The 24,199-nt window shown below is 40.9% G+C and overlaps 2 protein-coding genes across 2 annotated transcripts; one reads left to right on the forward strand and one right to left on the reverse strand.

Annotated features, from left to right (window-relative positions):
• Window positions 1-10,271: 10,271 nt before the first annotated feature.
• Window positions 10,272-18,857, forward strand: myo1ha (myosin IHa; the record flags this gene model as incomplete). The annotated part of the gene is given in 32 exon segments (XM_080043017.1): window positions 10,272-10,289; window positions 10,294-10,431; window positions 10,520-10,635; window positions 10,758-10,956; window positions 11,056-11,136; window positions 11,631-11,810; window positions 11,926-12,024; window positions 12,112-12,225; window positions 12,318-12,389; window positions 12,484-12,603; window positions 12,686-12,753; window positions 12,856-12,961; window positions 13,117-13,197; window positions 13,288-13,379; window positions 13,748-13,842; window positions 13,957-14,003; window positions 14,282-14,362; window positions 16,052-16,157; window positions 16,239-16,356; window positions 16,472-16,585; window positions 16,667-16,743; window positions 16,821-16,889; window positions 16,995-17,079; window positions 17,168-17,330; window positions 17,408-17,491; window positions 17,580-17,673; window positions 17,754-17,809; window positions 17,902-18,037; window positions 18,114-18,184; window positions 18,455-18,552; window positions 18,638-18,737; window positions 18,831-18,857. Coding segments are annotated over 32 exon segments (3,105 nt in total).
• Window positions 18,858-19,326: 469 nt separating this feature from the next.
• Window positions 19,327-23,861, reverse strand: kctd10 (potassium channel tetramerization domain containing 10). Its single transcript, XM_080043133.1, has 7 exons — window positions 23,724-23,861; window positions 22,423-22,636; window positions 22,148-22,317; window positions 21,193-21,279; window positions 21,015-21,067; window positions 20,697-20,892; window positions 19,327-20,593 (listed from the first exon to the last, which is right to left on the reverse strand). Exons 1-7 carry the CDS (start codon window positions 23,724-23,726, stop codon window positions 20,381-20,383), a joined length of 936 nt encoding a protein of 311 aa, XP_079899259.1. The 5' UTR covers window positions 23,727-23,861; the 3' UTR covers window positions 19,327-20,380.
• Between the last annotated feature and the right edge of the window lie 338 nt (window positions 23,862-24,199).

Consider the following 24,199-nt stretch of genomic DNA (forward strand, 5'->3'; position numbering starts at 1 on the left):
GTTCCAGAGGTGTTGTGTCAGTAAGTAAGTAAGTAAGTAAACTTTATTTATAGAGCGCCCTTCGCAGACCAGGGTCACAAAGCGCTTCACAATGGGAAGCAACAACAGATTAAAATTGTACATACATTTAAAAGGCCAAGACAATACAGTGATAAACATAGCAGCCCCAAGAACAAATTAGGCAAAAGCCTGTACAAATAAATAGGTTTTTAGTTGACGTTTGAATGCGTCAACAGACTCTATTAAACGCAGGGAGATGGGAAGATCGTTCCAGAGCTCCAGTCTTGAAGTAATTTTGGCGGCTATAAGTACTGTTGATGAGGATGATATTAAATGCTTACTAAATGATCCAAAGTGCTTTACAATTTGCCTCACTCACCCAGCCCTTGCACACCAACATCAGCAAGCTGCCATGCAAGCTGACCTAACAATCAGGGAAGTTTGAGCTCAGTTTCTTGCCCAAGGAAAACTTTGACATGTGGATAGGAGGACATCTGGACAGTCTACCACACCTTCTGTGCCTTCTTCTTAGGCAGCAATAAGAGCTTTAAAGGTCACATTTAATGCTAAATGCACTTTTTAAATGTGTTCTAACATATCCATGGGTCCACGGTGTGCCTAGAGACTGCCAAAATATAAAAAAAAAATAACAATCTCTCCTTTTCTCACTCTCCCCCTTTCTGAAACCCCCACCCTCCCCCCCAATATACTCGAGTCAGAATTCTCCTTGGGTAAGTCTCTGCTTTGCTCACCTGCATTTAGTAAGTGTATCACATCCATCCTGTCATTTCTGTGAAATGCCATTTTAAGTTCTCTCTACAGTTCTTTTGGGTTCAATTCAGGCCTTTGGCTGGGCCACTCAAGGAGTCAGAAACGTGTACCAAAGCCACTCCATTGTGTGTTGGCTGTATGCTTAAGGTATTTGCTGAAAGGTGAACTGTTGCACCAGTCTGATGTGAGTCATGTGCTCTGGAGCAGATTTTCTTTATTTGGCTGCATTTAACCTTCCCTTAATTCTGAGTGTTCCTGTCCTTGCCACTGACAAACACTTCCATAGCATAATGTTTGTGAGCACCATGCTTCTACACTGCCATCATTGAGTCTATCCTCACCTCATCCATCACTGTCTGGTACACTGCAGCTACGGCTAAGGACAGCAGCAGACTGCAGCGCATCATACGCTCTGCTGAGAAGGTGATTGGCTGCCACCTTCCATCCCTCCAGGACCTGCACACCTCCAGGGCTTTGAGGCGGGCAGGCAGGATTATGGCCGACCCGTCCCATCCTGGGCACAGACTTTATGAGACTCTCCCCTCGGGCAGGAGGCTGCGGTCCATCAGGACCAAAACCTCCCGCCACCTGAACAGTTTCTTCCCCTCTTCAGTGGGGATCCTTAACAGGTCCAGAGACCGCCTCCCCCACTGATTGACACTGTCACTGACTCAATCCGTTTAAAATGTTTACAAATTTTAAGTATATGTACCTTAGATTTTATTCTATTTTATACTATTTTAACTTATCACTTGTTTATATATTGTGTTATATTGTATATATTACAGTCACTGTTCGTTCATTGTTTATTGTCTAACTGTATGCACCTTATTCACCAAGACAAATTCCTTGTTGGTGTAAAACCCTTCTTGGCAATAAAATCCTTTCTGATTCTGATTCTGATTCTGATTCTGTAGGGATGGTATTTGCCAGCTGATGAACAATGACTGTTGTATTTCATACATAGTGCTTTGAGAAATGATGCTTGATTATTGTCTCATCAGACCAGAGAATGTCTTTTCTCAAGCTCTTTGAGTCATTTAAATGCTATTTGGCTGCCATATTAGCCACTCTACTATAACGCCCTGATTGGACCCCGGAAGGACCCGGAAGCTCTCTTATTAGAGTGACCATTGTGATCTTCTCACCTCCCTCATGAAGGCTTTTCTTCCCCAGTTAATCAGTTTGGGCGGATGGCCAACTCTATCAGAAATCGCATGTTTCCAAATGAATCCTAATTTTTCCAAATGTCTTCCTTTCCACAATTATTGAGTCCACTGTGCTCCTGGGAACCCTCCTGACCACAGTAAAGGGTTTGAATACTTGTGTACAAGGGATATTTCTGCTGTTCTGTAACCACCATAAATCTGTTTTCCCTTATTCAGTATCGTCATTGAATGTAAATTGGTGACAAAAGTATCAATTGTAATTCATTCAAAATTATACATATATCACAGTAAAGTTTGCAAAAAGGGAAGGTATTTGAATACTTCCAGAAGCCCCTGCTGTATATATGGTAAAATGTTTAATTATGACATGGCCTGTTTGGGGCTCTCAGGTAAATGGCCAATGACCTGTGGGCAGATCTGAGAGCTTGGACCTAAATCTGTGTGATGCATTCAGGAGAGAGCCGAAGACTCCCTGCACCTCAGGAACACATAGGGCTGGCTCTCCTCTCTCTTGCCTGTTCAGAAGTAATGGGCAAACAATGGGATCGCCGCCTGAGGGTTGGCCAGTTTTTGTAGCCTGTGTTTTTGTCTTGCGCCAAAGTGTTTACTCAGTCAAAACACATGAGGCCCTCTGAGAACGAGGTCAGCTCACCCCTCTAATCTCCTCTTCAGGCAGAGACACAATGTCCCCCCAGAACAGAGTGACCCTCTGGACACACAGAGGAAGCTGCTGTCAGCCATACTTAACCAAGGCGCAGCATCGGTGTCCTGCCCAAAAAACATGTTTTCTCTCTGAAGCTTGAAACAGGGCAGAGTGGCCAGACTGTCAGGCCTCGAGATTAACCCCTTCCAAAGGTCAATCAGAGACAATTTACGACTTTCAGTTTCAGTGTAGTTACACATTCAAAGAGGTGAAGAAAGAGATTAAATAGCACAACAACTTCAGCATCAAGGTGTTCTTTTACATTGTCTTCTCGTTTACATGAACTCTTCATATCTTTAGACTCAATGTTGAATAGGATTTTTTCTACAACAACATAATTGCTAACATAAGCTGGAAAACTGAACAGTCAAACCGTTGGAGTGCAGCTCAACACTGTTGTTATTAATTCATGTTGCAAAATGACTTCAAGGTAGTTGTATTGGGGTATCACTCACACACAAACACACACACACGCACACACACACACACACACACACACACACACACACACACACACACACACACACACACACACACACACACACACACACACACACACACACACACACACACCTAGACAAACTAAAACACCTCTGGTGTTTTCCACTGTGCAAGTAAGTCGTGACTGTGTGCTAATGTCACAGCATCCACAGTGCCAGCACCCTGAAACTGAAGGGGCTACATTTAATTGTGCTTTTTCTACAGTGACATGTCTTCAGGGCAAAAAAGGCCTAAAGATCTCATTAGGGTTTTATGATAGCGTTGGTAGCACATTTACCCCAATACACTATTGATGGCTTGATACTGCAAGGAATAAGTGTAATAATATGTTTTTTTGTTTTTGTGATTAGTTGAACTGGCCTTAATCACGAATGAGCTCAACATGCTGCCGACTAATAGTTGCTTCATCAGACCCTTCTGCCTTTTGCATTAAATCAAGTACTGCACTTCGGTCTAAATTTGATATACGTACAGTACGTACTTGTACCTTACTTGAATATTTCCATTAATGCAGCATCAGACTTCTACCTCACCACAACTCAAAAGGAAATGTACTTTCTGGTTCTACTAACTTTTCATATTAAGATTTTATTTACAAATTGTGTGATCAGTTTGTAAAATATGATACTTTGTGGTTGATTATAACATCCACCAATGTATGAAATAGTCATAATACATAGAGTGTATGTATACAAATATACAAATGTTTAGTTTTTCTGCATCCTGAATGCTTCTGACTTAAATACTTCAAGCATGTTTTGCTAAGAATACTTGCAAACTTTTTACCCAAGTAGTTGTACAATGCAGGAATTGTACTTGTTGGGCCATATTTTCACAGTGTCATATAGTCTTACGTAAGTAAAGGATGTTAATATCCATTTATCCATGGTCAGACATCAAAAACCATGATATTTCCCCATCAGACATCAGTGTCCACCAAGCTATTGGTCAAACCAAAATGCCCCTGCGGGTCACATCATCCTAATTCCTCTCCTACAGAATATGACTTCTCAGTCCGCTGGACTTAACGATCCTATTGTCTTGAAGGATGACAGAAAACCATATCTTTGGGGATAAGAGAGGTCAATGGTGTTGACCTTTGAGTGACCTGTGTCAACACCAAAGCCTCTGGTCTGAGGCTGGGTCAGTCCCTTTTCAGGGCCCTAAAGGGTGAAGATGGAGCAAAAGTCCCCTTCTTTTTCACAGCTAATTGAGTGTAAAAGAGCCTCATTTCCAAAAGAGCCCTCACTAACTTTTTTATGTGTCACAGCAGGCCCACGGTGTCCCCTAAGGATAGCACTCAGACACCCCTAAGTCAAGTTGTCTGAATTACTGTGCATTTAGTTTTTGCAGTGACCTTTCACAGGTTATCCAAGCAGACACATATTTTATTCCTGCCAGTGTATTGAAAAGAAATCCTCCAAACAAGTGTAATACAATTACATATTTACATGTAAAGGTACAGTTCTCAAAAAATGGCACAGAAAAAGAAATCACAAGAGTCATAATGATGTTATATATCTTTCTACAGTCTTCAGCCATACAGAAATAATATGTAAGTAAAAAGAATGTGAAATGTGGGGTATGAAGTAACCTCACCGACCCAGCACTTTGTTACTGAAATTATGACGGGGCATGGTCTCGTTACGCTGCTCTAAAAAATTTGAATAATGGACTATGAAAGAAGGAGAGATCCAAAAGAAAGGGACAGGGGAAGAAAGAAGTTATTTGGGAAAGGAGGAATTTGATAGGAAGAGAGGGAGATATAAATGGAGGGAAACAGTGAAATGGAGACAAAATGAGAAGAGAGAGAGGGGGCAGTAGTGGTGTGATGTGAGTGTTATCATCAGCTCTCATTCTCAGCATGGAATCTATAATGGGAAAATCAACCTCTCTGACTCCTGTGTAATTGGATTTGCCGGGTCTCGTGCTGAATCAGAGCCCAGTGGGTAGCACAAAGCTTGTTAAGATTGGACAAGCATTGCTGGGCCGCTGGGCGGGGGAGAGGCGGGGTGACAGGCAGAGGTTACCTTGACAACTTTTCTGGAGAGGAGGGTGAATAATTCAAATATGTTGAACACTCAACTAGTCACTCTTCATAGACACTTGACTGAAAGCTTTCCAAACATTAATCAATCCATAAATGAGGTGAAACCTGATCTTTTCTTCCATTATGGCCATTGGAGCAGAGAAAATGGACACCTGTGTTACCTTGGAGGGTGTGTGTTTTCTAAAGGTGGTTACTAGGTAACAGCAGTAGCACATTTTAACTGCCTGTGTCTCGCCTCAAAGTGCAGCAAGACGAGGTCGTTTTACACCAAAGTACACCAAATAGTATTGGAATTTCAGTACAGTATATATTGATAAGAAATGAGAATTTCTGTACCAAATCCAGCCTTCAATTTAATAGGGGTGTATCCAATTATCTGTATTTGTCTTTTCTTTATTATGGATTAATCTTTAAAAAAAAAGCTCTCAACAACTTCAGCAAGTCAGCAAGGAAAGAGTCATGCATTTCTGTTCTTCTATGTACAGTATCTATATCTATCTATCTATCTATCTATCTATCTATCTATCTATCTATCTATCTATCTATCTATCTATCTATCTATCTATCTATCTATCTATCTATCTATCTATCTATCTATCTATCTATCTATCTATCTATCTATCTATCTGTCTATCTGTCTATCTGTCTATCTGTCTATCTGTCTATCTGTCTGTCTGTCTGTCTGTCTGTCTGTCTGTCTGTCTGTCTGTCTGTCTGTCTATCTAAAGTACTAAATCCAACTGACTTTTGCTCACTTTTCTCTTTCACCACCAAGAAGTTGACATTTGTGTTTACGTATTATGTCTCGAAAACTATTGGGTGAAATTCCATCTATGCGCAATACCTGCTACTAACACTTGTCACTGAGCATATGAACAGTAGTCTTCCTACTGCCACTGCCAGTACTATTTATGGTTTCACATTCCTGTCATTTGCAAAGATTTTAGTATGTTTTACATAACTTGTATTTTATTATATATATATATATATATATATATATATATATATATATATATATATATATTTTTTTTTTAATGGTTTTATGTTGCAGTCGGTTTCCAGTACGTTGATGGGTACAATGGGAGCACAATAGGGTTAGGCCTTAGTGGCCTATAGGTTTAAGGCGCTGACCACTAAATATTCTAACTTCTTAAATTTGAATACTATCATAGGCACTGATATCTGATAATTGTTTTCACCCAATCCCATAACATGAGGTAATTGTGATTGGGCATCAATCCAGGGGCATTTTAAAGAAACGCTGAGCATTGCCCAGTCGCTCATAACAAAGGCACTCCTCTGATTGTCACAATGAGTCATAAAGCATCGATTGTGCGATTAGCCTGTAATGTATCCATCGAATCAAAGATCAGTAATAAGAGCTAGACAGAGACAGCAGCCAGAAGAAGACTGGGTGCTTCTTTGCTGTCGGTCGTGATGTAATGGAGCTTAAAGAGAGAAGGAGAAGGAGAAGAAGGAGAGAGGGAAAGGGGGAAGGGTGGATTGGTGTGGTTTGGATCTTGTTTCTGAATCGTTATGTTACACTCACTCAGTAGAGCAGTAGATACGCAGGTAAGCACTGAATAAGATCCAGTCCCTCCACCTCCTACGGCATGAATGATTAAGCACACCCGGCCCACATGCCCTGAGTCTGGGTCAGGATGATGTGGAGGAGCATATGTGCACACAGGCCTTCACCCAGCATCACCTACTACTTCTACAGCTAACTGGATGAATAACCCGCTACAAAAAACATGGGAGAGGACAGTTAATGTGTTTTATTTTATGTTAAGTATTTCACAAGCTGGACTATTGCCAACTAACTGTCAACAATCCAGTGTTTACAAGTTAACTGATTGTCTCCATGCAGGCAGACACAGGAGGACATGTTAATCTTGTGTAACCTCTCAGGTTGAGAAGTGATTTTTTTTTGGGGGGGACAGCTGGATCCTCGTTGAGATTCTACACTTGACGGAGAATAAGAGAACTTCAGAAATGCAGGTTTGAGTCTGTGTTAAAATTGTCTAAAGTATTGTTTCATTCACCAGGTTTTCCATAGTGCCTGCTTCAATCCACACTGGAGGAGCTGTCAGAGTTTCAGAGTTGCTACAGGAAATTGTGACAGTTCAGTGTTAACTTATGTGAGTGGTAATGTTAAAAACTGGGCCCTGTTTCCCAAAGGTGTCTAAAGGCTGAGATGATTTTCGAAGTAGCCAATATGGGCTGAGATGACTGAGATATTTAAACAGAAGTCCAAAACCACTGTCATACCCGGTTAAATATTAAGCTACAGCCAACAGCTGATTAGCCTAGCTTAGCACAAAGACAGGAAATGGGGAAAAATAAAGTCTGGTTCAGTTTAGAAGGTATACCTATGTCTATAGCAGCAACTCTAACTCACAACATTAATAACTCTCATTTTGTTTGTTTATTCTAAAAAAAACTGTTATTTTAATAATGACAATATGCTATCTGTTTCCCTCTTTCAAGTCTTTGTGCTAAGCTAAGCTAAACAGCTGTGTACTATAGCTTCACATGTAATGGACACATGAAAGTGTATTCTTCTCGTCATCTAACTTCCCCCCTGAGAGTGAATTAGTACGATTCCCAAAATGTTAAACAATTTCTTTAAGATACTTTTGTGAAACAGGGCCCTGGTCAGTAACCTGAACTGACAGTTAGTGGCCATGATGTGCAAGGACCTTTTCCCGTTAAGTAGAGATATTACTAACACATGAGATGGTTAGACAGAACCCTCTTTAAGAGGCAGATACACTTTCCTGCTACTTTGTTGGTAAATTGCTGCGTCTTAGCAAGAGCCTCCTCCCTCTCTCGCTCCCTTTCTAAAGCTCCTCTACATCTTGCACAGATGAGGTCACACGGTCTAAGGCAACAGTGACACTCTCTAGACCGAGGTGAGGGACCATCGCTTAATTAAAACACAATTGGTTGTGCTCAGAGGTAGCAAGGCAATTCACCTGATCTGCCAATGGCTTAGTTGACTCATTACGTAATAATTATTTCCTCTGTGCACCAGATTGAGCTGTGGGTTGTTTAATTATAACTACTATTAAGACCCAGTCCACTTTTTTTAAATGAAGCTACAAATAATACATGCACAAGCGCTTCTGTTTTTCTATAGGCAGGTGCTTTCTTCACTTCTCGACTTTCTTGTCCTCTTGGATTGCGAACGCCCATTCAATGCTCAGCCCTTTCCTGCACAGTGTCTTCAAAAACACTTCAGCACGCTGAAGACAGCTTTCTTTAAAAGAAATACCTGCAGGACACCAAAGGCAACCTGAATGGAGCATAAACGAGCCTTTAGATTTTGGCATTGCATTGAATGAAAACCCTAAGACATTGGCATCGTGATCACCACTGAATTCATTAATCCTCCTCTTGACAGGAGCTTATCTGTTTGTGTTATTACTTGTAATACTGTATGGCAGATCCCTAAGTCACGCTGTCCCAGCATATTGTCTGCTGGTGCTGCCCCGAGAGAAGTTTGTTCCCATGAAGAAAGAGGGTGTCACAGATACCCCACACCAGCACCACTACCATCACATCGGCAGATTGATTTTGACGTCCAAAAAAGGGCTCCTTCAATGACATTGTTCACCTGTCTCATTGGCTTAAAGTGGGTGGCTGGGAGGGTAGGGCTATGGGAAGGGGGTCGGGTGAGGGTTATTGGTGGGGACACAGGGTGAGGGGTATTGTTGGGGAGAGGGGTGAGAGCATTAGGGGGGTGCAGGGGCTGACAGGTGGAAAAAAAACACTCATCTGACTAGCCTCCTCTATCCTTCCATGGGGCCCCGTGTGAGCAAAGTAATGAAGTCCAAATTACAGCACAGGATTGCTAAGAACAAGCCTCTATTGTTCGCCCCCGGGGCACACTAAATGAGTGTCACAGCAAGCAGCGGGGCACAGACCGTTACTGCACCATTTAGTCTGTCCCGTTGTCTCAAGACGGCCCCGTTTCAGAGGTTCTCAGATCAGACAAATACGGCTCCCCTCCTCCTCCCCGCTGTCCACAGCCTTCACCCTGCCTGTGTACAGACAAGCCCCTCCCCAGCTCCTCACCCCAAAATAGGCCAAATCTCCTCCATTGTATTTCGACTGCCTAGTGTGAAATTCACTGTGACGTTAAATGTTTTCTAATGAATAATTACTGAATGGGTATGCAGGGGGAATTTGTGTAATGGATTGTAGACTGCATTTTAAAGACGTCTTTTTTTGTCTCTGCTCCGTGGTATTTACAGGACAAAAAACACTTGGCCTTTCTCAGAAGAAATGAGGGCCATAGGCGTATAGAATAGAGGCTGGGGAGGAGGGGCGGCGGAGGGCTTTGTGTCAATTAGATCCAATGGATTATCTTTTTAATGTTTTTACAGAGAGAGTTGAGAATCAAAGGACTTCTGCTTCCAAAGGAGAGAGAGGGGAAAATACAAAACCAACAAAAGCTGTGAAAACCTTTGGTCTGAGTGTTGGTGTTGAGAATGCAAAACAGATTGGTGGAATTTTTCCCACTATGCCTCTTAAATGTGCCGCTGCTTTGGCCTCCCCGAGTCCATTTGCACAGTGTGTTGTGTTTGGTTGGTGCGTCAGCTCTGGTGAACTTCAGGCCACCAGCCAAGGTCCCTGTGTGCTGTGTAGCAATCATTAGCTTCTGTCTGTTCATGGGCACAATCACACAGCTTTGCTTCAAAGACACATAGGACCTCTAGACCTCCTGTTTCAATAGAACTAACAGGGACCATGTTTGTGCTTTTTTCAAGCCTGTCCCCCCCTCCCCCCCACGGAGACATTTATCCAACCATTCATTCATCCGGTCTCATTTGTCAAAATACATGTTTGGGAATTTTGAATGTCAAAGTTATGCATGCAAATAACTTGTTTCACTTCATTTTTTTGTTTGCTTCCTTTGAAGTTTTTAAATACATCCAACAAACTCAAAATTATATGAACTATTGAATGCGTAATTATTTCTTAGAACTAGAGAAATCTTCAGATTAATATATCATAAATGTGGACTTTCGGACCAGTTATTCACGCTGCTGATTGTGCATTTGGCTGCCCCATGGTTGATACAACTTGTTGCACAGGGTCAGCTGGACATGGAGGGCGCCCTGACTGCCAGGGACCGGGTTGGAATCCAAGATTTTGTCCTACTGGATGAAACCACAGAGGTGGCCTTCCTCAGCAACCTCAAGAAACGCTTCAGCAAAGATCTCATCTATGTGAGTCTGGGAGGGGACTTCTTAAAACCCAACTGTCAACAAATGCATCTTAACAAAATCTTTTGATCGTTTTTACTCATTCTTTTAGACCTACATCGGCACATTGCTAGTGTCTGTCAATCCCTACAAAGAGGTGGACATCTACAATCAGAAACAGATGGATCTCTACATGGGTGTCAACTTCTTTGAGCTTCCTCCACACATGTGAGTGTTGTAGTCTGTGGGTGGGAGGATTAAGTATAGTATAGTGTGTGTCTCTGATCATTTACAGGCCTCACGTAATCACTGAAAAGCTCCTGATAGCAACTTGTTCTTTATCGTTATAGCTACGCATTGGCGGACAATGCCTACCAAACCATGCTGGCAGAGTTCAACAATCACTTCATCCTCATCTCTGGTGAGAGTGGAGCAGGGAAGACAGAGGCCTCCAAGAAGATCCTACAGTATTACGCCGTCAGCTGTCCCAGCACAACTCTGCTAAACACAGTCAGGGACAAAATGCTCATGTCCAACCCTGTTCTCGAGGTCTGATCGTCACTCATGTTATGCCATTGTAATGTCAAACCAAAAAACCAGGTCATGCTAATAATAATGAGTCTGTTTGGTCTGGTGTTTCCGCTACAGGCTTTTGGAAATGCCAAAACACTGAAGAATGATAACTCAAGTCGGTTTGGGAAGTACATGGACATTCAGTTTGACGGCCAGGTAAGAATAAAGGCACAGATTTATAGAAGCGCTTTGAAGAAATATATTAATGAATTATATTAAATAAATACACAAAACAGGAATAAGAAATCCTTTACCTGAAGTACTTTTCCTGTTTTTAAAATCTTAGAAGATATCTCACGCAAACTTCAAAGTGTGAAAGAAACAACAATCTATCCACCTCACATGGAACCCATCATACTAGCATCCAAAAGATTTGGGAGAAAAAAATCAATGTGCATTCATCAATGTGCATTCATTGGAAATCTAAAAAGAAATAATATGTTTGCAAATTGAACAACTTTACTCAAGGATGAACTTGTTCATTCAAAAACATTAAACATGACAGAAGTTCAGCAAATACTTTAAAAAAAATCCTTTGAAAGGAAGTTATTTTATCCCAAGAAGATTCTTTAAATCTGTCTGCTGGACAATAGGCTATGTTTTCTCTGCAAGTTGTGGAGCTGCTGTCTTTAGGATCATGATGCCTATAGGGGGATGCGGTTGGTGGTCATATCCTGAACTATCTGCTGGAGCAGTCGAGGGTCGTGCATCAGAATCACGGGGAGAGAAACTTCCACATCTTCTATCAGTTGGTTGAGGGAGGAGAGGACAACCTGCTACACCAGCTGGGCCTGGAGAGAGACTGCCAGCATTACAATTATCTCACGCAAGTATGTGTACATCTGTTGCACTGTTTTAGTAAAGAATACATTTTAATTTTAAAATAGATTTTTGTGACAAAAGCTAACTTTGACAACCTGCTGCTTCGTTTGCTGTTTCTCACAGGGAGAGTGTGCCATTGTGTCTTCCATTAATGACCGAAACGACTGGAAAACGGTCAAAAATGCATTGCAAATCATTAACATTGATGAGATTAACACTGACGTAAGTTAGCTGCCGTTTCCCATGCCCTGGTCTAAACCACTCTGTTACTAGTTTTACATTGCTTTAAAAAATTTTCTTTCTGTAAAGCACTTGTTTGGGATCGTTGCGAGTGTTCTACACTTGGGGAATGTTCAGTTTGACCCGGACAGTAAAGGCCACGCTCTCCTGAACAACAATGCAGAGCTGCTTTGGGTCTCAAACGTAAGAAAGTAGAAACAAAAACGTCTTTGGATATCCATGATTATTACAAAAAGTCAAAGAATAAACTTACTTCAAGTTATTTTCCCCTGCAGCTACTTGGAGTTGATGCTCAGACTCTCCAGAATGGGCTGACTTACAGGAAGATTGAAGCCAGAACAGATGAGGTGCACGCATGTTAAAATGTCCTCTAGTTTTATCAGTGATACAACTGTGTTTCTGTTTTTTGAAATGTGGCCATGTTTTTGTCTTACTGTGAAGGTCCTTAGCCCGTTCACAATCGATCATGCCGTCTATGCCAGAGACGCTCTGGCCAAAGCCATCTATGGACGGACCTTCACCTGGCTGGTGAACAAAATCAACGACTCCATGGAGAACAAGGTGTGGAGAAGAGTGAGAGACATAGACAAGGCAGTGAAGATGACTATATACTGACTTTATGCTTCCACCTTTTTTTCTTCAGGATCCTTCAAGGAAGACTGTAATAGGACTTTTGGATATATACGGATTTGAGGTTTTCTATGTTAACAGGTGGGACGAAATAACAACTTATGAATAACAACGTCACAAAGTGTACTGGGAAAACTTCTAATTTTTGAGGCGATTCTGTGACGATGATCTCTATTTCCACAGTTTCGAGCAGTTCTGTATAAACTACTGCAACGAGAAACTGCAGCAGCTTTTCATCCAGCTGACCCTCAAGGCTGAGCAGGAAGAATATGAAGCAGAGGGGATAGAGGTACGTCCTGTAAACCTGTTGAAAAATAACTAAAGAAACTTGATAAAGGGATAATGAATCGATTAACAGAATAGATTATATTGACATTGTCTGGTGTTGAATTAGGGGTCCATTCACAATCGGTTTTCATCTACTTAATCATTTACTCCCCCCAGTGGGAGCCGGTTCAATTCTTCAACAACAAGATCATCTGTGACCTGGTTGAGGAGAAACACAGGGGAATCATATCAATACTGGTGTGTATTTACTGGAAAATAATTCATACTGTAATAAAATGATGCTAAAACTGAAGCATTATGGTGCGCTAATGACGACCCTGCCAACAGGATGAGGAGTGTCTCAGGCCTGGAAATGCCACAGATCTCACCTTCCTGGAAAGACTGGAGGAAAAGATGGGAAACCACCCACACTTTGTCACGTGAGTCAGCTCACACCTGAACCCAGCAGACACACATACAAAATACTTAAACATGTTTAGTTGCTTTAGAAATGACAAAAGCCGATCATTTGGCAATGGGACACTAATCGTCTCTATTATTTAAAAAAAATTTGAAATGTTTACGTGGTCACTGTTTTTGAGTTTGTATTTGATTTATAATTAAATGCAAATTCTATCTCAACAATATTATGTAATTCAAAGCTTCTCCTAAACTCAAGAGTCCATTCATCAACGCTCCACTGGCCGGTGTCTTGTAAAGGGAGCCGATAAGAGACGGAGGATTAGGGTTGGTCTGTAAAGCCTCTCGCTCTTCATCCCTCTGTCTCTCTCCACCTCTTTGACGGCAGGCACAAACTGGCTGACAAGATGACACGTAGGACTCTTGAGAGGGGAGATTTCCGTCTCCTGCATTATGCCGGGGAGGTCACCTACTGTGTTGTGGGTAAAAGAAACAACAATATTTTTTTTAACAGGCCCTTTTACTCAAACATAAACCTTTTCTTTCACTCACTAACAGACTTTTTTTTGTTTTTTGTTTCGTGACATTCTACTGTAGGTTTCCTGGACAAAAACAATGACCTATTATATAGAAACATAAAAGATGTAAGTCTGCTAATTTAAATGTGATATTATGTGAGTCAAGGAATGGCACTATGGAGGGAACATGTTCTGATACTTTAAATAGTATTATAATTGAGATCTACGGGAAATCAGTGGTTTCGAAACTTGGCCTTGCTAGCATCAATGCACTTTTATTTTATTATTGTTTCAGAATAAATCATATTCAAAAATACATTTCACCCCTGGCCTCATGTTGAAGTATCACACATTATGGTTAATTGTGTGTGCTATAACCTGTGTGTTATCCCGCCTTCTCATAGCTGATTTGTCAGTCCAAAAATGCCATAGTCAGAGAGTGCTTCTCCACAATGGATCCAGACAGCAGGCGGAGACCACAAACAGTTGAGTACTCTGCGCATGTTGTCCTACATATCCTTCAGCTTTATAATTTACAAAGTGGATGTTATGCATTATCAGCTCTACCATATAGAAGAATCACATAATTGTTCTTTACTTTTTCTGGGATTGTCTAGAGAGGGAAAATAAAGTTTCTTTGTATACCAGCATTTGCAAGCACCCACAATAGTTGTTGGGCTTTAAAGGTGGAGTAAGCCACTGGATAAAGCATTTTGTCAAATCACTTTTTGTGATTGTATGATTTGCATAGGCTGTGAATTAACACTGGATATTTTTTCAGCGCACACACAGTACTTAAATGTAGCGGATTGTGAGGAGATATTAACTGATTTTGACAAAAAGCGTTCTCCAGAATCACTGACTGCACCTTTGAATAAGGAGATCACATGATACAAAGTATATAGGGGAAGGTGGGGTGATTTGTGCATTTTGGAAGTTGCAAAACCCCTTGTTTCTAGAAAACCGTGGAAGAAATTGGAAATGTGACCACATATTTAAGAAGAGCCATCCATTTGACTCATCCTGTAAAGAAGGGAGACACAAGGAATAAGATATAAGCACATTTAAGCTCAAAAAACTGTGTTTTGCCTTTCAAAGTAAAATTTCCATGATCAAGGTTTTTTGATTATTGTGTCTGAACAATTATAGACACGTTTGAAAACATTTGACACATGTTTTAGTGCTTTGGTATGCTACACTTTGAGTCTATATAGTTAGCACAATGTCAACCCTAAATTGCTGCATCATGCCTATTATCCAAAATTCTGGGGATGGGGTGATTTGTGCGCAAGGGCCTGGGTGAGTTATAAGTAAGTAAGTAAGTAAAATGTATTTATAAAAGCACATTTATGACAGTTTGCACTGTCCAAAGTGCTGTACATAGTGCATTCAGTAGGTAAACAATGAAGGTAAAATAACAATAACCAAAATAAAAGACGTAAAGCCCATACATCCACATAAACACAGATAGTAGTGCAGAGGTAAGTAAGTAGTGCAGAGGTTAATGGGGAGGAAACACCAGGGTGTACATATGGGTTTTGAGCCTTGATTTAAAGGCAGAAATGTAGGGGGAATCACATTTGTCAGGTGGCAGTTGGTTCCACAAGCACGGAGCAACTAGTGCAAAGTACATTTCTGAGAGTTGTGCCAGTGGCATGGCTGTATACGCTGGTCACCAAAAGAAAGTGATAGTCTACAGTAGCTCAGGAGAGAGTGACATCTCAATTCCACTTAACGACACCACTGATGAGAGTTCAGATGGCCAGAAAGATGATGATGGTGACTTTGTCATTGTGACACAATGACGCACAAATCACCCCACTACGTGGGGTGATTTGTGCGACAAGACAACTTTTTTTCCGAAAGCTATATTTCTTAAACAGTTTATTCCAGATCCAAAGTTTTTATTGCCAGGGATGCACAACATCCTGAAATATATGTACATATTTGAGTTGGAGACATAACTGTCAAGGCCTCACTTTAAAATCACTTTGAGTAAAAAGTTGCACAAATCACCCCACCTTCCCCTAGTTATAACTGAAAAAATCAGTAAGTGGTCTAGATAGAGTGACCTCTGACACAAAGACAAATCAGGCAGTCTGACTGTCATATTCAAGCCATATGTATCTGACAGATAAAATGTTGGGGATATGACCCTTATCTTGTGTCTGTAGGTGGCAACCCAATTTAAGAGCAGCCTGCTGAAGCTGACAGAAATCCTCATGGCTAAAGACGCCTGGTACATACGCTGTCTAAAGTCCAATGAGTCCAAACAGCCAGGTACCGATGTTTACAGAAGGCACATTTAATAACAGGATGGACATGTTTGAAACTGATCACTCATCACTCACACAAACACAGGTCAGTTTGACGAAGCGCTGATCAGGCACCAGGTGAAATACCTGGGGCTGATGGAGCACCTCAGGGTCAGACGAGCTGGTTTTGCATACAGACGCAAATTTGAGATCTTCTTAAAGAGGTATGAAGGACCATAGAGCTTGTGCTTGATTTTGTAAATGAAAAACTTAAATGAAAGTAGTTCATCTCCAGTGCTCTACAGTGAGTGGTCTTTTTTTGTTGTTGCTGCGTCTTAGATACAAACCCCTGTGCCCTGCCACATGGCCACACTGGAGAGGATTGGCCGCTGATGGAGTGGAAGTGTTGGTTAATCATTTGGGATACTTGCCAAATGAGTATAAAATGGGACGGTGAGGACATCACTTCCTACATGCAACAGAGCAAATGCACTGCAGGCCATGGAGTAACCTTCTTTTCCCCTTCTGTTGTAGTACCAAAATATTCATCCGTCATCCAAGGACACTTTTCGCCACAGAGGATGCTTATGAGAAATGCAAACATGAACTGGGTGAGTGCAAATCAACTGTGATTAATTTTCAGCCTCAGTCGCACAGTGATTTAATATGATGCGTTGGTATTATGCAGCAACGAGGCTCCAGGCCAAATACAAAGGATACAGAGCAAAGGGGGAATTCAGAAAACAGAAAGAGGCTGGTAAATGCAACAACACGGCATCATGTAGACAGAAAGCACTATGTTGTTTTATGATGTGAGTAAAAGTCATTTACACACCATGTGTTCTATTTGTAACATCCAAAGCCACCAAGATCGAAACTTGTTGGAGAGGAGTGCAGGCGAGGAAGGAGAGAGACAAGCGAGCCTGGGCTGTAAAAGTCATTAAGAAGTGAGAAATAAGATGAAAATCATACATCATTACACAACTCCTCTCAAGGTTGCACCATGTTAATACAACATTTTCCAATCTATTTCAGATTTATCAAAGGTTACATGACCAGAGGGCAAGCAAAAACCACGGATAACTCAGAGTACCTGGCCTTCGTGAGACAAAATTACTTGAACCGGTTGAAAGCGAATCTGCCAAAGACGGTTTTGGACAAGACCACCTGGCAATCTTCACCAGCCGTGCTCCAAGAGGTACACTGCTTGATCAAAGTCATCGTTAGACAGATTTGATGCAAGCTGCCATTTCATTTTGACTGTGTTCTTGACAGACATCAGACATCCTGCGCACGCTTTACTACCGTCTCATGGTGCGGAAGTATGTGAGAGGGATCACGCCCCAGAGAAAAGCACAGGTAACACACATATAAATACATTATATAAGACAGGATCAGCATATGTTCTTTTTGTAGACACAACTTTACATTATTTCCTTCACTACAGCTTCAACTGAAGCTTGTCACCAGCTCCATCTTCAAGGGCAAGAAGGAAAGTTATCCACAGAGTGTGGCTCAACCTTTTGTGGACACCAGAATCAGTAAGAATTAGACACATTCACACAATGCCATGTCATGTTTGAACAATCTTTTTTTTTAATACACGATTTAATATCTCTAGGTGAGCAAGACATAAACATCAGGGTCCTCCAGATGATTCGCAATGAGCACGTAAAGGTAATAAAATATCACTAAACACCAGGAGGAAATACAGCATCACATTGAACATACAGTAGCTTACTGTGTTTTATTTTTTTGCATTTCTGTAGTATAGCGTCTCTGTGATTAAATATGATAGGAATGGTTTCAAACCAAGGCCACGGCAGCTCGTCCTCACCCAGACAGCTGTGTATGTGATAGAGGAGGCCAAGATCAAACAGAGAGTGCTGTACACCTCCCTCAAAGGTCAGGACATTATACATTCCACCTTCCATCAAGCATGTTTTCATACTGGACTTAATGTGTAATTTTCTCATTGCAGGTATCTCGGTCAGTAACTTGACTGATGGCCTCATTGTACTCCACATAGCATGTGAGGACCCTAAACAAAAGGTATGTGGATGCGTAAAATATAAGAACTTTAGCAACGAACCACCAGTGATCAGATGTGCTGGAACAAATGGAACTTTTATCAATGTTCTTGACTTGATGTTTTTTTCTGTTACAATTGAACAGAGATAGATACAGCAGTGTTACAGCAGCCTAACACTTACCAATTTGATAAAATTGTAAATCATACAGCTTTTTTACAAAGAGAACTCCTTCAAAGATTCTCTTACTTTACAAAACATCTGATTGGAAGTCGTTCTGTGAATGTTTCAGGGGGATCTTGTGATGCAGTGTGACCACTTGTTTGAGTTTTTGACCAAACTCAGTGTAATCGCAAACAAACAGAATGCAATCAAAGTGGTCCAGGGCAGGTGAGTCTGTGTTTACAAAATAAATGCAGAGGTTGGACTTTGATATGTAGGCCTACATCCATCTAAAACAATGACTGGTTCTCAGCATCAAGATCGAAATCCAAGCAGGTAAAGAGAGTGCAGTGGACTTCACAACGGGACAGGAACCCATGGTGTACAAGGCTAAGAACGGACACCTCATGGTGGTGAGACGTTGGGGAAGGCTGTGCACATTCCTTGGCTTTAAAAATTAACCCGCACACAAAGGGATACATGAATCAAGCTGTTTGCCTCTGCAGGTTGCCACACGGGCCAGGACACGGTAACATGTGTGGGGTTGAGGAAGACACATAAGAAGCCCCTGCATATTTCATCAGGAGACCCCTGAGGGGAGATCAACATTTCTACAGGAAACACACCTGACCAGAAAGAGCAGCACTTTAGAAACCTGTTTAAGCTTGTTTAGGCATACAGCAACAGTTTTTACATATAAACAAACTGGTTAAAATGTTATTTCACTTTTCCACCAAATATTAAAAACTCACACGAGGGGTAAAGTTGTAACATCATTCTGTGTTTACGGAAGGGGTTGTCTCTGTTGTTTTGTGCCCTATAGTTCAAAGCAAATACTGTCATTAGAATGAAAACCAAACATTTAAATCTACTAAACCATTTTTAAAGTAGAAAACACTCAATGTTACTGTGTAATTGTGATTTCTGAGCAATGAAGCCATATCATCGTTTTGTAGGCTTACTGATGGGAACGTGCAAAATAAAATAAAACAAAAATTTACATTTGTAGAAATTTATTTGTGATAAAGTATGTATAAATATAAAACATACATATATTTTCCACTGCTGTACAAGAGACCTACAAGTACTGTGATTATTTGACATATTTGAACTCAAACCCATTGTGTGCAAACCGTACATACTTTGATGAATGTGGTGATGAGGGACAGGTCTAATTCCTCTCCCTGTTAAAAGCTTGTAGACAGGAATCCCTTGCTGCCAGGGAGATCTCTGGTTACAGTCATTCACCTCAACCTCAGCAGCCATCATTGAATCGCCCCGGTACATTTAACACCTCAGGTCACAGCTCAAGTTCCCTCCACTGAAAATAACCATTTAGTGGAGTGAAGGGAAAATGCATACATGTTAAAACTAGATGTGGCAGAAGCACTACAGTGAAATGTGTTCTTAAATGTATCAAAAGTTATTAAATAAAATAAAAAAAGACTTAATTGCTATTATCTGCAGGTTACAAAATAGCCTTGGTATCATATTCTAAGAGTAAAATAGTGCCGCCATGTGGCACGATTGCGTATAACACCTAGTTAATCCACTGATCACAGTGGACCCGTCAGAACCGTGGCAAGGAGAAGCAATAATTATGTACGTATATTTTCAGCTGCTTACATGATATAATTCTTGTTCTCCTGAATTTAATGTAGTTAGGACCTCAAATAACAAGATTTATACAGACAATACTTTCTTTTTTGTCACAAACACTCAGGTAAATACTGCCACCTGCTGTGCTTAATGCAAACGCACTTCTATGGGCTTCTGCACTCTTGCAGAAAAACATTGATAGAAGTTTTCATGACTAACAAACGGAACAAAAACGGGACAGTCGATCAGACCACACAACAAACAGGGAACAAGTGAACACACACAAAATCACTTCACCGCACAGTGTTGTATGACACACGTCTCCTGGAGAGAGAAAAAAGCTGGTAAAGTAAGAATTGGAAGTGGAACAGACAGGCTGGGTGATGTAAGGCACAAGCACGGTGCAAAGATTGTCCAGAGGCAGAGAGACACAGGCTGACGGGCCGAGGGAGAAAGGTCACTGGTGGTGGTGTGTGCGGTCGTCCGGTCGTTTGATGTGAATCCTACGAACTCGCTCGATTCGTTCTTCGTCTTCGTCCAGGTGATGAGACCGTCCTGCGGCGCCCCCTGTGGCCTCCAGCAAGGCATTGTCTGGACCCCGACCATCGTGGGACTCGTACAGGAGGATGTTGAGGGTCTCTTCATAGATTCGTGCCTCAGGGAACTCCACCTAGCAGAGAAGTAAAGTGTGTTACACAAGCAATTTTAGAGATATTTAGACAGACAACAATGAACTCTTCAGACTGTGCATATTCCAAAAAATACATATTTACCTTTGTCTGCTTCTTTTCTGTGGCATAAACAATGGACGTGCAGCACACTTCAGCAATCTTACGCCCCTGGCCATAAAATGACCAACAACAGATCTCATCCCCGATCACATCTTTGATGAAGAGGACCCGACCATTGAACCGCAATGACAGCTTGTCAAACAGCTCAATATTTTTTAACATGTTGTCATCAGAATTGCTGGGGGGAGAAAAAGTCAGAGGAAGTTCAATTATTAAAACAACTCGTATGCTTTCGTTCCATTGTGCTCCTTCTTCACTTATAGACATGCAAGCTCCCGATACCAGCCGAAGAGGACTCACCTGGTATATGAATATTTGTTGTTGCTCCTGTTATACAGCAGTTTGACGGTAGGCTGTGAAGAAAAACAAGTTTGTATTTTAAAAAAGAAAAATCTAAAAGAACAAATTTCTCTTGATATCGGAACTAGAAATTCAGTCAGAACATTGTGTAAAAAAAAACTAAAACAACATAACCTACCTTGTTCGAGGTTGCAATAAGCTTCTGCTCTTCCTTAGATGACGTCATCAGAGGCACTTTACAAAGGGGTTCATAAGATTCTTTGTTCTGGAGAAAAATATAAAATGTTAATTTATATAACAAATTCCACAATGCAAAGCTGCAACATAGTCAGACAATAAGAGGAAGGATGCCACCTAGTGGAATAGTGTTGCAAAGATGATGAAGGATATTCATAGCCTGGTCCTACCAGACCATCGTACTTTATTTAATTTGTACAGAAGATTTGGAATCGCTCAATTGACAGACGTAAACTCTGTGGTTTAAAACTATTGGATCTACCAACCAATCGCATAACGTTTGGTCGTGACTTATGTCATGCGCCGGCTTCTGACCACAACTGAAACTGGCGCACAACCTCAACGTCATTGTTCTCAGCCACTCCCTCTGTTCGTTGATTGGACAGCCAAAAATCTGGCTGAGAAAACCGCGAATATACCGCGGACCCAGACTGACTAGCTGAAGGGAAATGAAAATTGAGCGAAAGTAGTTAGGCGGGTGTTGCCAGGCTAGGATATTCAACCTCCATCCCAGAAATAACTAAGACTAGTGTTTACAGTAATTATCACCAATAAATACTGAGATACATTTTTTTTTAAAGCAAAGTGATTGAAAATGAATAAAAAATAAGAAAAAGGAATCCGATTTTTAACTGTATTTTTTTACATCTTATTTAGCGGTCAGATATGCAATGCAGCCTGCAGAAATTACATTTTAAACTGTATAAATGCATTTTAAACTGTATTAATAATTTCATTAACACTTAATAAAAAAATATTTAAGTAGTATTTCAGAAATAATCCCCTCAAAATATGACCTAGTAATAGTTCTGTAGAGTGAATTTAATCCTGATGATAGGGAAGTATCACCAATATTATTGGCCTGCCTAACATAAATCCATCTGTGGTGATGGTACCTGCAAGGCAGATGTACATTCGTCAGCCAAGCCTTGGACAAGGTAATACTTGGCCTCAGCGAGCAGTTCCTCGGTTTCCCGCCGGCTGTCTGGGAGCGGCACTGCCCCGTCTCGAAGGTAGTTAAGGATTGTTCCAAAATGTTTCCCACAGCGATCAATCAAAATCCAACCTATGGACATGAAACGGTGAAACATTAGTCAGTATTGGATCACAGAAAGTGCGAGGATGACATGAACCCTGCATATGACTTAAACAATTTTCACCAACAGCTCACCTTCACTGTCTGTGAGGACCTCCATCCTGCCACTGAACATGGCTTTTAGCATGGTGTCCTGTTTGGTTAGTGTCTGCATTGTAGTGTAGTACAGTGCCCCACCCACATTTAACTTCACATATTTGGAGCTGGGGCTGGAGCCCTTAAAGGAAGTACTGCGGGTTGTAGCTGCTGGCACTGCCGAGCTCACCACACTGTCTCCTGACATCTCTTCCTGCGACAGAACAAGAAAAATCACAGAGTGAGACCTGAATCAGTAATTGTATGTCACTGGTGTGGCTTGATTTAATTTAATGAATGGAAACAGATTTTACGTACAGGTCCATGTTAATTCAGATAACTATTTTTTTTAAGGGATAAGGCTGGTGTTTTGCAACATCTTTCCAACAATTACGTAATTTGTTTCAATCATTTCTGACTTCCCTAACCCGTCGGTGTGGTAATGTGCCCCAAGCTCTTTTATTCTTGCTGCACAAGATATAATTCTTTAAAATAAGGCCGCATATATTAAAAAAGATTACGTCAGCAGCCAGCAGGGCAGTTTAAGTGGCAATGACTCAAAATAAATCAGTGCACATCTTCATTGTGATGAAGGAACAATCTTTTCAAGTTAAGTATCGTTTAGGACGACAGAGGAGGCATATGGCTCTATCAAATAACACCTATCAGGCTTTTGCTACACAGTTAGTATTATTACTTAATTGTTCTTAATGCTGACATTTGTTGACATGTCGGAATGATGTCACCATCCTAATCCTTTAAAATGCAAAATAAAATACTTGTAACTTTTCCGAAGCTAAGACTGTAATAAAGTATAGACGCAATAGCTGTATTGAAATAATGGTTTATATAGTTAAATGATTGCATAATCATAATCTTACACGTACAGAGCAGTCATAATAAATATGGATGTTCAGGTTTCAGTTATGCTGAAACCTATGGCTGAAACATGGAAAAAGGCACTTTACTGACAGTACTACAGACTTTTGCAATGCTTATGCCATCCCTTTAGAAAACGCGAATAATGACCATTAATACGTTTGTGCGACTGTTGCCGGATTTCCTCCTAAATTTAAAGTAAAACACAACCGTATCCTTCAATCCAGAGAGTAGTTATTAGATTTTAAACAGAAAGGCTAGCGAGCTACTTAGCTAGCTGGCGTTAACTAAAGTTACCTCTAAAATTACTAATCTGGCAATAAATACACTTATTATGACACCAAGTATTAAAATACATTTATCTAAATAACGTAAGAGGCGTTTTGCGTTCTCCTTTCGATAAACAAAATGATAATATTTACCATAGAAGCCGCAGCAGACTTTGTAATTATAGCGTGCTAACGTCAGTCAGCTAACACCCACTTCTTTCCGGTCCAGCGCTGCGCAGTTATACTAATGACGTCACCGTCCCGTACCCCGGTTAAAGGGCCAGTTGAATTTTTGTTAATGTTGTGGTGTGTTCAAGATGATATCAAATGAGACACAATTAACAATCCAGCATTGTGGATTTAGCCACGTTCTCTTCTTACTAGTTGTAATTCACATATCGACGAAAATCGCGTTACTTACATTAGCCTCAGGATGCACATTTCCGCTGTTGAAGGAGTAACAGCAATAACAGTCCCCTTGCAAATACACTGGACTAAAGCTTTATCGACTCCCATAAATAAAGTTGCTGTTGTTTAATCATGAACAAAAATAGTTTGGTGTATATCAGTCTATCCAACGAGAAGCACCCTCGTGTAACGTTAAATACAATTAGACAAACACTACCCGG

This window comes from Ammodytes marinus, assembly GCF_949987685.1.
Source record: "Ammodytes marinus genome assembly, chromosome: 2".
Taxonomy (NCBI): domain Eukaryota; kingdom Metazoa; phylum Chordata; class Actinopteri; order Uranoscopiformes; family Ammodytidae; genus Ammodytes; species Ammodytes marinus.